This window comes from Ascaphus truei, chromosome 6, assembly GCF_040206685.1.
Source record: "Ascaphus truei isolate aAscTru1 chromosome 6, aAscTru1.hap1, whole genome shotgun sequence".
NCBI classification, from domain to species: Eukaryota; Metazoa; Chordata; class Amphibia; order Anura; family Ascaphidae; genus Ascaphus; species Ascaphus truei.
This window is the reverse complement of record NC_134488.1, coordinates 63,162,199-63,174,627: the sequence shown is the minus strand read 5'-3', so window position 1 is coordinate 63,174,627 and position 12,429 is coordinate 63,162,199. Positions and strand designations below refer to the sequence as shown.

General features: G+C 48.2%; 1 protein-coding gene across 6 annotated transcripts in view; it reads right to left on the bottom strand.

Annotated features, from left to right (window-relative positions):
- Positions 1-12,429, bottom strand: part of KIAA0319L (KIAA0319 like) — a 78,592-nt gene that overhangs the window by 21,790 nt on the left and 44,373 nt on the right. For all 6 annotated transcript variants that reach the window (XM_075604579.1, XM_075604581.1, XM_075604578.1 and 3 more), the window contains 3 exons: positions 6,326-6,554; positions 1,117-1,240; positions 898-1,030 (listed from right to left, as the gene is read on the bottom strand). In XM_075604579.1, the coding sequence (XP_075460694.1) occupies positions 898-1,030; positions 1,117-1,240; positions 6,326-6,554 (486 nt within the window). The remainder of the gene's footprint in view (positions 1-897; positions 1,031-1,116; positions 1,241-6,325; positions 6,555-12,429) is intronic.

The window sequence follows — 12,429 nt, the reverse complement described above, 5'->3', positions numbered from 1 at the left end:
GGAATAAGTGCTTTAGACATAAAATTAACATTAAGGAAGAGGAGTCCCTGCTCCGAGGAGCTTACAATCTAATTGGTAGGTGGGGAGAACGTACAGAAACAATAGGAGGGAGTTCTGGTAAGTGCGTCTGCAGGGGGTCAAGCTTTGTATCATGTGTCCAGTATTATCCACAGTGCTATTCATATGCTTCTTTAAGCAAGTGTGTTTTAAGGTGGGTCTTAAAGGTGGATAGAGGGGGTGTTAGTCAGGTATTGAGGGGAAGGGCATACCAGAGGTGTGGGGCAGTCCGTGAGAAGGGTTTAAGGCGGGAGAGGGCTTTAGATACAAAGGGGGTAGAAAGAAGACATCCTTGAGAAGAACGCAAGAGTCGGGATGGTGCATAGCGAGAAATTAGGGATGAGATGTAAGGAGAAGCAGAACAGTGTAAAGCTTTAAAAGTGAGAAGGAGAATTGAGTGCGAGATGCGGGATTTGATCAGAAGTCAGGAGAGGGATTTCAGGAGGGGAGATGCTGAGACAAATTTAGGAAAGAGTAGAGTGATTCTGGCAGCAGCGTTTAGGATAGATTGTAGGGGAGACAGGTGAGAGGCAGGAGGGCCGCAGGAGGTTACAGTAATCAAGACAGTAGAGAATGAGGGCCTGAGTCAGAGTTTTAGCAGTCGAGCAACAGAGGAAAGGGCGTATCTTTGTGATATTGCGGAGGAAAAAGCGACAGGTTTTAGAAATGTTTTGAATGCGAGAGGAGAATGTGAGAGGAGTCGAGTGTGACCCCTAAGCAGTGGTGAAGCAGCAGGGTGAGTCTCAGCAAAAACCCAGATGGCCATTTGGTCGCAGCGAAATAGCCATGACCAAATGTCCTAGACAGCCTCAGATCTGGGCATTTCCCACCTGTACACACCGTGTTATCTCCCACAAATAGGAGGCAATCTTCTGATCATCGGTGCTCCTGCTGCCATCTAGAGTGGTGCTGTCCACTGGGAGCGTGAGTTCTTTGTCTGGTCCAGCATCAGCCTGGGGGGGCTTGTTGTCCTCTGGTAGAGGAGAGGGGAGGGCAGATGGTCAGAAGAAACGTGTTACTCCCTCCCCCTCCCAACCTTGGGTACATAGAGGGTCTTACCGGGCTGGACGATCACTGTGACCTCGCTGGTGGACTGTTGCCCTGTGGAGTCGGTAACGGTCAGCTGGAAGGTGTAATCTCCCTCCTGCAGAGCGGACAGCTGCAGCATAGATGTCCTGACACCCTGCGGAACATAAACATACAATGGTGTGCGCTGTCAAACATTACCTCATTCATTATCCACATACGAAAGTAGTGGTCCCATGTCTGGTTTAATAGTACTACATTTTATGGCCAGTCCAAGTCTCTGAGGCAACCACACAACATTCTCTTCATAGGCAAATTAAGTGCACTGGTTATTCCTAAAACCACCATGGCTTGTGGTCCCTAAAAATATGCCGAAAACCAGTATTTTAGGATGTATACAATATTTATGCTCTGAATACAGAATGGGATATAGGTGCATGGGAGTTTAATCTACCTTATAACTTCTATTGTTAAGAACATCTGGGCCATAGTCTTAAAATAAAATGAGCGCCGTTTCCCTTTCACAAGTAGCCATTTATTCCTCAGGGAACCAATGAAAACACACACACACACGTGTCTGAAAGAAAAGGAAATAATGGTAGGAAAGTATTTTTTCAACTTTCCAGTGGCAGCCGTAACTGATGTGGATGCCCCAAAACATTACAATATGCTAATGACCGGCAGGACTGCTCACCAACTCAACATCCAAGGATGCTATTAAATTAAAAACTGTAGTGCTTAGAAAATGTGTGCAGGGAAAACACATAACTGCTCTGCAGATTTCCTCAAGAGATGCTTGAGTTTTTACTGTCCAAGATGCTGCCATTGCCCTTGTACAGTGAGCCTTCATCTTCAAGGGTGAACTTTCTCCTGCCGACTTAAACGGCCCGAATACAGGAATGAATCCACCTGTATATGGATGGTTTAGAGACTGCCAAACCCTTCTTATTTCCAATGAAAATAACGAATAACTTGGCCGATTTTCTAAATTACTGAGTTCCTCGAAGATAGCAGAACACGCACAACATCTAGAGAATTACATTCCTGCTGTTCCATTACCAGGTTTCCGGCAAAATGAAGGAACTATAATTTCGTTATTCATTTGGATGCTTCACACTACCTTTGACTTAAATTGGGGTACTGTTTAAATTACAATCTTCTCCTGGTGAACGTTAAAATAAAGGTGATCACCATGAAGGAGCCTGCAGTTCGCCGATCCTCCCAGCGGTTGTAATAGCAATGAGAAAAATTGCTTTCAGGATGAACTTTTTTAATCTAGAGTTCTGGTACATGCTCAAAAACATGAGATGTCAATAGATTCAGGACTAAACACAGATCTCATGTGGGCAAAGCATTACAAATCCTTGGTTTTATCTTTGCCGGTGATTTGAATCATTGCATGACATGACAATTATTGTCAATGGGCTTCTGAAAGAGAGTCCCTAGTGCTGAAGCCTGTACCGTTAAAGATGCAGGCGTAAGTCCTTTAGAAAAACTCTTAGTCCAAAATGTGAGGAATCTCAATCTCTGCATATACATAGTTCCTTCTGCACCATTCTAAACAAATGCACCAGATTCATTAGTAAATAGAGGATGCAATCCTCTTCCTGGCTTGCAACGGTGTGAATCACTGGTCTGGCAAACCTTACTGTTATTTAACGTTTGCCACTCAATCTTCAAGCCGATATATAGCAAAAACTTCCTGGTGTGTATGATAGATGGGCCCTGGTTTCAATTAATCCGGAACCCGAGGCAACTACTAGCAATCGTCTGTTGCAAAGTTTATGAGATCCACAAACTAGTACCCTGTTTGCTTACCAAAATTTTTTCAACCCTGTCCTTTCCCATCTTCTCCAATACCCTTTGTATAATGGGAAACGGCAGAAAGATATACACAGATGGACAAGTCCAATGTATTGACATGGCATCTAGATGACTGGCTTTGTGATCTTTCTACCATGAGAAAATGTTGTGGTTCCTGTCACTTGAGTCAAATAGAGGAGTAATCCTGCTTCAGAAGTATAATAATATAGTATGATACAGTAGATGATGGGGTACAGGATAGGATCTAAAGATATACACAAGGTCGGGAACAGAAAAATTCTTTGTGAGGCACAAATATTTTTTCTGTTCTTTCTTGATCTTGTGGTTCCTGTGACTTGCATGGCAGACCCCATTTCAGCATGGTGGAATGAAACATTTCTATTGATTACTCGTATACTGATAGATGCAGAATATCAGCGACAGCTCCTGCTATATCAGTGACTGAAAGCCTGGGAACATGCTGGTCTGCCCATATCAGGATCTTTAGAAACGTCTCATTATGGTGTGACTTCTGGTACGTCCTTGCTTGTGGATATAAGCCATAGCTAAAATAAATGAGACAGTAGGAAGGATCCGAAGAGCTCTATGATTAAGGACCACGCAGGTCCGAAACGCGTCAGAGTGTGTCCCCCATACCATATGTTTTTTCAATAAAATTTCATTTTTAATCCACACCTTGCTGGTCTCTCATCTCTACAAGCTGTGCACCGCTGGAATCTTCGGATCCTTCCTACTGTTATATTGCACACCGAGCGTGGATGCACGCACAGGAGAACAGCCATATGTGAGTATTGTATGTCTCCCTTCATTGAGACTGGATGACCGGTAACAGTGCGGCAACACAAGTGTCATGTAGGGCACAATCCTACAAAGTAACGGTACGTTAACCCTCATTCATGTTATTTGTCATATATGATAGATTCATGTACTAAGCACTGGGTCCAATACCTAGTTATGGTTATAGGCTGACTCCACAACCTAATAAGGATTTTTATTATCTACTGAAGTTCTGAACGAGATTGAGCACTGTTTTTGGGACTCTTGCCCCATAACCACATACTAAAATAAATGAGATATTCCTTTCAATTAATTCATAACCTCTAGCCCTTTCTGGAGGATGATGGCCATTTCCATACCTAGGTTTACCTATGGACCTTTGAAACTTCGGAATCTAGGACATCATTTTCCCGCTCTGTAATTTCCATGTTCGTAAGATCTTCCAGATCTGGGACTTTTGAAAACCTTCCGTCTCCTTTCTTGGGGAACAATACAAGCTTTTCCCTGCTGATGTCTTGTCAATAATAGCATCAAAAACTACACCAAACAAGTAACAAGCGAGGAAAGGAGACACATTTTTAGAAGTAGCCATATAGCACGGCTTTAGCCACAAGGCCTGCTGAGCGGCCACAGATCTGAAGACAACGTCTAGACTGACAACATCAAAGGAGGGATCACAACGTCTAGACGGACAACATCAAAGGAGGGGTCAATTGCCTCCTTGAAGATATTAAACCTCTAAAGAATGTGCTGATGTGACACACCAGTCTTTAAATCTTCTTGTAGGATGTTACTCCAAATAAACAATGTTCTAAACATACATGCTATAGCAATCCTTCAAGTCTCCTTTGCATGGAATCCTGAAAAGATAAACCATCCGCCAAAAAGTATTGTGGTCCTTCGTGCCAGACTACCTACTGATGCATCAAACTTAGGAGGCTTAACGCAATATTTTGCATTTATTTCCGAAAAAGGATATTTCCTGGAAAACTTTCTGTTTATTGCGTACCTTTGCTCTGGTGCAGTCCATCCTGTAGTAATATCAGAAACATCCTGATGCATTGCAAGACAGCTAGCGATCTTCTGTACACCTAAGAATTCTCTGTCCAGAGTTCCCAATTCAGCCCGAGTATGTTGATTCTGAAGCATATTCTTCATATGCCTGATCTTTCTCTAGAGAGCTTCTGGATTCAAATTGTTTGCTTTCTCCTTGAGTTCCCCTTCATTAAAATAATTCCTTCTAAATCCGAACCTTGTGAAGACTCACAATCTTTTTTGGTGAAGTTCTGACCTTCATTGCTTGCAGGATTTGTTTCCGGTCTCTAACTTGATGGATTCAATGGTACCCACCAGATGATTTAAGAGCAAAAAAATAAATAAAAGACAAGACATCTGGCTGGAAACTTCTTAGCAGTCCTTTTTTTTTTTATACACTCTGGACCAAATTTTGGATAAACAGCTGGAAGCTTAAAATCACTGTTGGTACATGAGGTATCTGATCTTGGCAGCTGATTGTTTAGGCTTCACTGAGCCTACCTCAGAAACTGCTGGCTCAGTCTTGTGCTCGGGATTGCAGACTGGACATTCTGCTTCAACAATATTAAACTTCAGACTGAAGAGGAAGCAGTGATAACACTGTTCAAATTTCCCTCAAAACTCTGCCCTGGGAGGCAGGACCCAAAGGAACAATCCTACTGGAGGACACACTTCCACAGGGGAGGAGGTCACTCCTATACTTACATCCCCGAACTTTCCGTCCGAACATCAGGATTTCCGGGGAGAGCTCTGGAGCTGTACAGTATATGGAGCAAATCCTGGCATCCCAGCAGCAGCCAGTCTTCAAAAGTAAGAGGCCTCTCGGGCCCATAGGAAGTTGGCTGCAGGGGTCTCATGCCAGTCATGACTGGCATCAATGCCCATCCTTCTGCCACTGCCAGTAAACGATGCAGTAGCACGGATCCAGGAGACATCAGGCCCTGGATGCCTGGAAGGGCGGTATGAAGTGGCCTATACTTGGAGCTGAAAGATTCCTACCACAAAGAGACAAACATGCTCTCTTCTGACACTGGTAGAGCAAAAATGACAGATTCCCTGGGGAACAAAGGGCTACTTATGGAAGAGAACTGGAAGTTTTTGCTCTACTTCAGACTGGAAGGAGAACTTAATCCCCCATAAATTATGACTGCCACGGGGACATGGAAGAAATAATAATAAAAATTAGCTCGTAAATAAGATATTAGTGGTTATCTGGGTTAGTAAATAGAAATGTAGTGGTACTCTGGGTTTGTAAATATGAAATTAGTGGTAATCTGGGGGTGCAATCAAATCAATAAACTAGGACGTTAAAAAAATGCTAGTGATGGACATACGGCCATCTTAAATATGAAAGAAAGAAGAGGATCAAATAGGGTCAGAGGTTTTGAATAGGTAAAAATATGGGCAGACTAAGAGTGCCAAATGGGTTTTATCTACCATCAAAGGCTATGTAAATAAAAAGTAGTGGCACTGGGGCTGTAAATAAAAACATAGTGGTACACTGAACGTGGAAGTAAGGTGGTGGTACTAGGAGTTTTTAATTAAGAATGCAGTGGGTATTCTGGACCTTAAGGAGTAACTAGTCTGTGCCGAGGAGATCGCTCACCTGCATCTCTGTGACCTTCCCTTTGCTGTGGGAACTCAAGGACCATTCGTAGCTAACGATGCCGTGGTCGTCCGTGCTCAGGTTACCGTACAGAATGATGGAGTTTTTGGGCAGGGTGATGACCTGGTTGGCTCCTGCGTTGGCCACGGGAGGGTAATCCACGGCTTTGATGACGGTCAGGTTGGCTGTGGTGGAATTGCTGGCCCCGTCCGAATCCACAACAGTCAGGCTGGGTGAAACAGAGAGAGGGGGTTATTCATTAACCTGCGATCGGATCAGAATCACACAGATTCCAATAGGAGTTTGCGTGCAATAGTGCATCATCACAGTTTAATCAATAACCCCATAAAACAGGAGCTGATTCCAACCAGCGAGGCTTCACTGACATACTGTGCCCCAGTAAGATCTTCCACTGCAACCAGCGAGGCTTCACTGACACATACTGTGCCCCCAGTAAGAGCTTACACTGCAACCAGCGAGGCTTCACTGACACATACTGTGCCCCAGTAAGAGCTTCCACTGCAACCAGCGAGGCTTCACTGCCAAATACTGTGCCCCAGTAAGAGCTTCCACTGCAACCAGCGAGGCTTCACTGCCAAATACTGTGCCCCAGTAAGAGTTTCCACTGCAACCAGCGAGGCTTCACTGCCAAATACTGTGCCCCAGTAAGAGCTTACACTGCAACCAGCGAGACATCACTGACACATACTGTGCCCCAGTAAGAGCTTCCACTGCAACCAGCGAGGCTTCACTGCCAAATACTGTGCCCCAGTAAGAGCTTCCACTGCAACCAGCGAGGCTTCACTGACACATACTGTGCCCCAGTAAGAGCTTCCACTGCAACCAGCGAGGCTTCACTGACACATACTGTGCCCCCCAGTAAGAGCTTACACTGCAACCAGCGAGGCTTCACTGCCAAATACTGTGCCCCAGTAAGAGTTTCCACTGCAACCAGCGAGGCTTCACTGACACGTACTGTGCCCCAGTAAGAGCTTCCACTGCAACCAGCGAGGCTTCACTGCCAAATACTGTGCCCCAGTAAGAGCTTCCACTGCAACCAGCGAGGCTTCACTGACACGTACTGTGCCCCAGTAAGAGCTTCCACTGCAACCAGCGAGGCTTCACTGACACATACTGTGCCCCAGTAAGAGCTTCCACTGCAACCATCGAGGCTTCACTGCCACATACTGTGCCCCCAAGTAAGAGCTTCCACTGCAACCAGCGAGGCTTCACTGCCAAATACTGTGCCCCAGTAAGAGCTTCCACTGCAACCAGCGAGGCTTCACTGACATATACTGTGCCCTCAGTAAGAGCTTCCACTGCAACCAGCGAGGCTTCACTGACATATACTGTGCCCCAGTAAGAGCTTCCATTGCAACCAGCGAGGCTTCACTGACACATACTGTGCCCCAGTAAGAGCTTACATTGAAACCAGCGAGGCTTCACTGACACATACTGTGCCCCAGTAAGAGCTTACATTGAAACCAGCGAGGCTTCACTGACACATACTGTGCCCCCAGTAAGAGCTTCCATTGCAACCAGCGAGGCTTCACTGACACATACTGTGCCCTCAGTAAGAGCTTCCACTGCAACCAGCGAGGCTTCACTGACACATACTGTGCCCCAGTAAGAGATTCCACTGCAACCAGCGAGGCTTCACTGACATATACTGTGCCCCCAGTAAGAGCTTCCACTGCAACCAGCGAGGCTTCACTGACACATACTGTGCCCCAGTAAGAGATTCCACTGCAACCAGCGAGGCTTCACTGACATATACTGTGCCCCCAGTAAGAGCTTCCACTGCAACCAGCGAGGCTTCACTGCCAAATACTGTGCCCCCCAGTAAGAGCTTCCACTGCAACCAGCGAGGCTTCACTGACACATACTGTGCCCCAGTAAGAGCTTACATTGCAACCAGCGAGGCTTCACTGCCAAATACTGTGCCCCCCAGTAAGAGCTTCCACTGCAACCAGCGAGGCTTCACTGACACATACTGTGCCCCAGTAAGAGCTTACATTGCAACCAGCGAGGCTTCACTGACACATACTGTGCCCCAGTAAGAGCTTACACTGCAACCAGCGAGGCTTCACTGACACATACTGTGCCCCAGTAAGAGCTTACATTGCAACCAGCGAGGCTTCACTGACACATACTGTGCCCCCCAGTAAGAGCTTCCACTGCAACCAGCGAGGCTTCACTGCCACATACTGTGCCCCAGTAAGAGCTTCCACTGCAACCAGCGAGGCTTCACTGACATATACTGTGCCCCCCAGCAAGAGCTTCCACTGCAACCAGCGAGGCTTCACTGCCAAATACTGTGCCCCCCAGTAAGAGCTTCCACTGCAACCAGCGAGGCTTCACTGACATATACTGTGCCCCCCAGTAAGAGCTTCCACTGCAACCAGCGAGGCTTCACTGACACATACTGTGCCCCCCAGTAAGAGCTTCCACTGCAACCAGCGAGGCTTCACTGCCACATACTGTGCCCCAGTAAGAGCTTACATTGAAACCAGCGAGGCTTCACTGCCAAATACTGTGCCCCAGTAAGAGCTTCCACTGCAACCATCGAGGCTTCACTGCCACATACTGTGCCCCCCAGTAAGAGCTTACATTGAAACCAGCGAGGCTTCACTGCCAAATACTGTGCCCCAGTAAGAGCTTCCACTGCAACCAGCGAGGCTTCACTGACACATACTGTGCCCTCAGTAAGAGCTTCCACTGCAACCAGCGAGGCTTCACTGACACATACTGTGCCCCAGTAAGAGCTTCCACTGCAACCAGCGAGGCTTCACTGCCACATACTGTGCCCCAGTAAGAGCTTCCACTGCAACCAGCGAGGCTTCACTGACACATACTGTGCCCCATTAAGAGCTTACATTGCAACCAGCGAGGCTTCACTGACACATACTGTGCCCCAGTAAGAGCTTACATTGAAACCAGCGAGGCTTCACTGCCAAATACTGTGCCCCAGTAAGAGCTTCCACTGCAAGCAGCGAGGCTTCACTGCCAAATACTGTGCCCCAGTAAGAGTTTCCACTGCAACCAGCGAGGCTTCACTGCCAAATACTGTGCCCCAGTAAGAGCTTCCACTGCAACCAGCGAGGCTTCACTGACACGTACTGTGCCCCAGTAAGAGCTTCCACTGCAACCAGAGGCTTCACTGCCACATACTGTGCCCCAGTAAGAGCTTCCACTGCAACCAGCGAGGCTTCACTGCCACATACTGTGCCCCAGTAAGAGCTTCCACTGCAACCATCGAGGCTTCACTGCCACATACTGTGCCCCAGTAAGAGCTTACATTGAAACCAGCGAGGCTTCACTGACACATACTGTGCCCCAGTAAGAGCTTACATTGAAACCAGCGAGGCTTCACTGACACATACTGTGCCCCAGTAAGAGCTTCCACTGCAACCAGCGAGGCTTCACTGACACATACTGTGCCCCAGTAAGAGCTTACATTGCAACCAGCGAGGCTTCACTGACACATACTGTGCCCCAGTAAGAGCTTCCACTGCAACCAGCGAGGCTTCACTGACACATACTGTGCCCCCAGTAAGAGCTTCCACTGCAACCAGCGAGGCTTCACTGACATATACTGTGCCCCCAGTAAGAGCTTCCACTGCAACCAGCGAGGCTTCACTGACATATACTGTGCCCCCAGTAAGAGCTTCCACTGCAACCAGCGAGGCTTCACTGACACATACTGTGCCCCAGTAAGAGCTTACATTGCAACCAGCGAGGCTTCACTGCCACATACTGTGCCCCCCAGTAAGAGCTTCCACTGCAACCAGCGAGGCTTCACTGACACATACTGTGCCCCAGTAAGAGCTTACACTGCAACCAGCGAGGCTTCACTGCCACATACTGTGCCCCCCAGTAAGAGCTTCCACTGCAACCAGCGAGGCTTCACTGACATATACTGTGCCCCCCAGTAAGAGCTTCCACTGCAACCAGCGAGGCTTCACTGCCAAATACTGTGCCCCCCAGTAAGAGCTTCCACTGCAACCAGCGAGGCCTCACTGACATATACTGTGCCCCCAGTAAGAGCTTCCACTGCAACCAGCGAGGCTTCACTGACACATACTGTGCCCCAGTAAGAGCTTACATTGCAACCAGCGAGGCTTCACTGCCAAATACTGTGCCCCCCAGTAAGAGCTTCCACTGCAACCAGCGAGGCTTCACTGACACATACTGTGCCCCATTAAGAGCTTCCACTGCAACCAGCGAGGCTTCACTGCCAAATACTGTGCCCCAGTAAGAGTTTCCACTGCAACCAGCGAGGCTTCACTGCCAAATACTGTGCCCCAGTAAGAGCTTCCACTGCAACCAGCGAGGCTTCACCGACACGTACTGTGCCCCAGTAAGAGCTTCCACTGCAACCAGCGAGGCTTCACTGACACATACTGTGCCCCAGTAAGAGATTCCACTGCAACCAGCGAGGCTTCACTGCCACATACTGTGCCCCAGTAAGAGCTTCCACTGCAACCAGCGAGGCTTCACTGACACATACTGTGCCCCAGTAAGAGCTTCCACTGCAACCAGCGAGGCTTCACTGACATATACTGTGCCCCCCAGTAAGAGCTTCCACTGCAACCAGCGAGGCTTCACTGACACATACTGTGCCCCAGTAAGAGCTTCCACTGCAACCATCGAGACATCACTGACACATACTGTGCCCCAGTAAGAGCTTACATTGAAACCAGCGAGGCTTCACTGACACATACTGTGCCCCAGTAAGAGCTTACATTGTAACCAGCGAGGCTTCACTGCCACATACTGTGCCCCAGTAAGAGCTTACACTGCAACCAGCGAGGCTTCACTGACACATACTGTGCCCCCCAGTAAGAGATTCCACTGCAACCAGCGAGGCTTCACTGCCACATACTGTGCCCCAGTAAGAGCTTCCACTGCAACCAGCGAGGCTTCACTGACACATACTGTGCCCCAGTAAGAGCTTCCACTGCAACCAGCGAGGCTTCACTGACATATACTGTGCCCCCCAGTAAGAGCTTCCACTGCAACCAGCGAGGCTTCACTGACACATACTGTGCCCCAGTAAGAGCTTCCACTGCAACCATCGAGACATCACTGACACATACTGTGCCCCAGTAAGAGCTTCCACTGCAACCAGCGAGGCTTCACTGACACATACTGTGCCCCAGTAAGAGCTTCCACTGCAACCAGCGAGGCTTCACTGACACATACTGTGCACCAGTAAGAGATTCCACTGCAACCAGCGAGGCTTCACTGACATATACTGTGCCCCTAGTAAGAGCTTCCACTGCAACCAGCGAGGCTTCACTGACACATACTGTGCCCCAGTAAGAGCTTCCACTGCAACCAGCGAGGCTTCACTGACACATACTGTGCCCCAGTAAGAGCTTACATTGCAACCAGCGAGGCTTCACTGACACATACTGTGCCCCAGTAAGAGCTTCCACTGCAACCAGCGAGGCTTCACTGACACATACTGTGCCCCAGTAAGAGATTCCACTGCAACCAGCGAGGCTTCACTGACATATACTGTGCCCCAGTAAGAGATTCCACTGCAACCAGCGAGGCTTCACTGACACATACTGTGCCCCAGTAAGAGCTTACATTGAAACCAGCGAGGCTTCACTGACACATACTGTGCCCCAGTAAGAGCTTCCACTGCAACCAGCGAGGCTTCACTGACACATACTGTGCCCCAGTAAGAGATTCCACTGCAACCAGCGAGGCTTCACTGACATATACTGTGCCCCAGTAAGAGCTTCCACTGCAACCAGCGAGACATCACTGACACATACTGTGCCCCCAGTAAGAGCTTCCACTGCAACCAGCGAGGCTTCACTGACACATACTGTGCCCCAGTAAGAGATTCCACTGCAACCAGCGAGGCTTCACTGACACATACTGTGCCCCCAGTAAGAGCTTCCACTGCAACCAGCGAGGCTTCACTGACACATACTGTGCCCCAGTAAGAGATTCCACTGCAACCAGCGAGGCTTCACTGACACATACTGTGCCCCAGTAAGAGCTTCCACTGCAACCAGCGAGGCCTCACTGCCAAATACTGTGCCCCCAGTAAGAGCTTCCACTGCAACCAGCGAGGCTTCACTGCC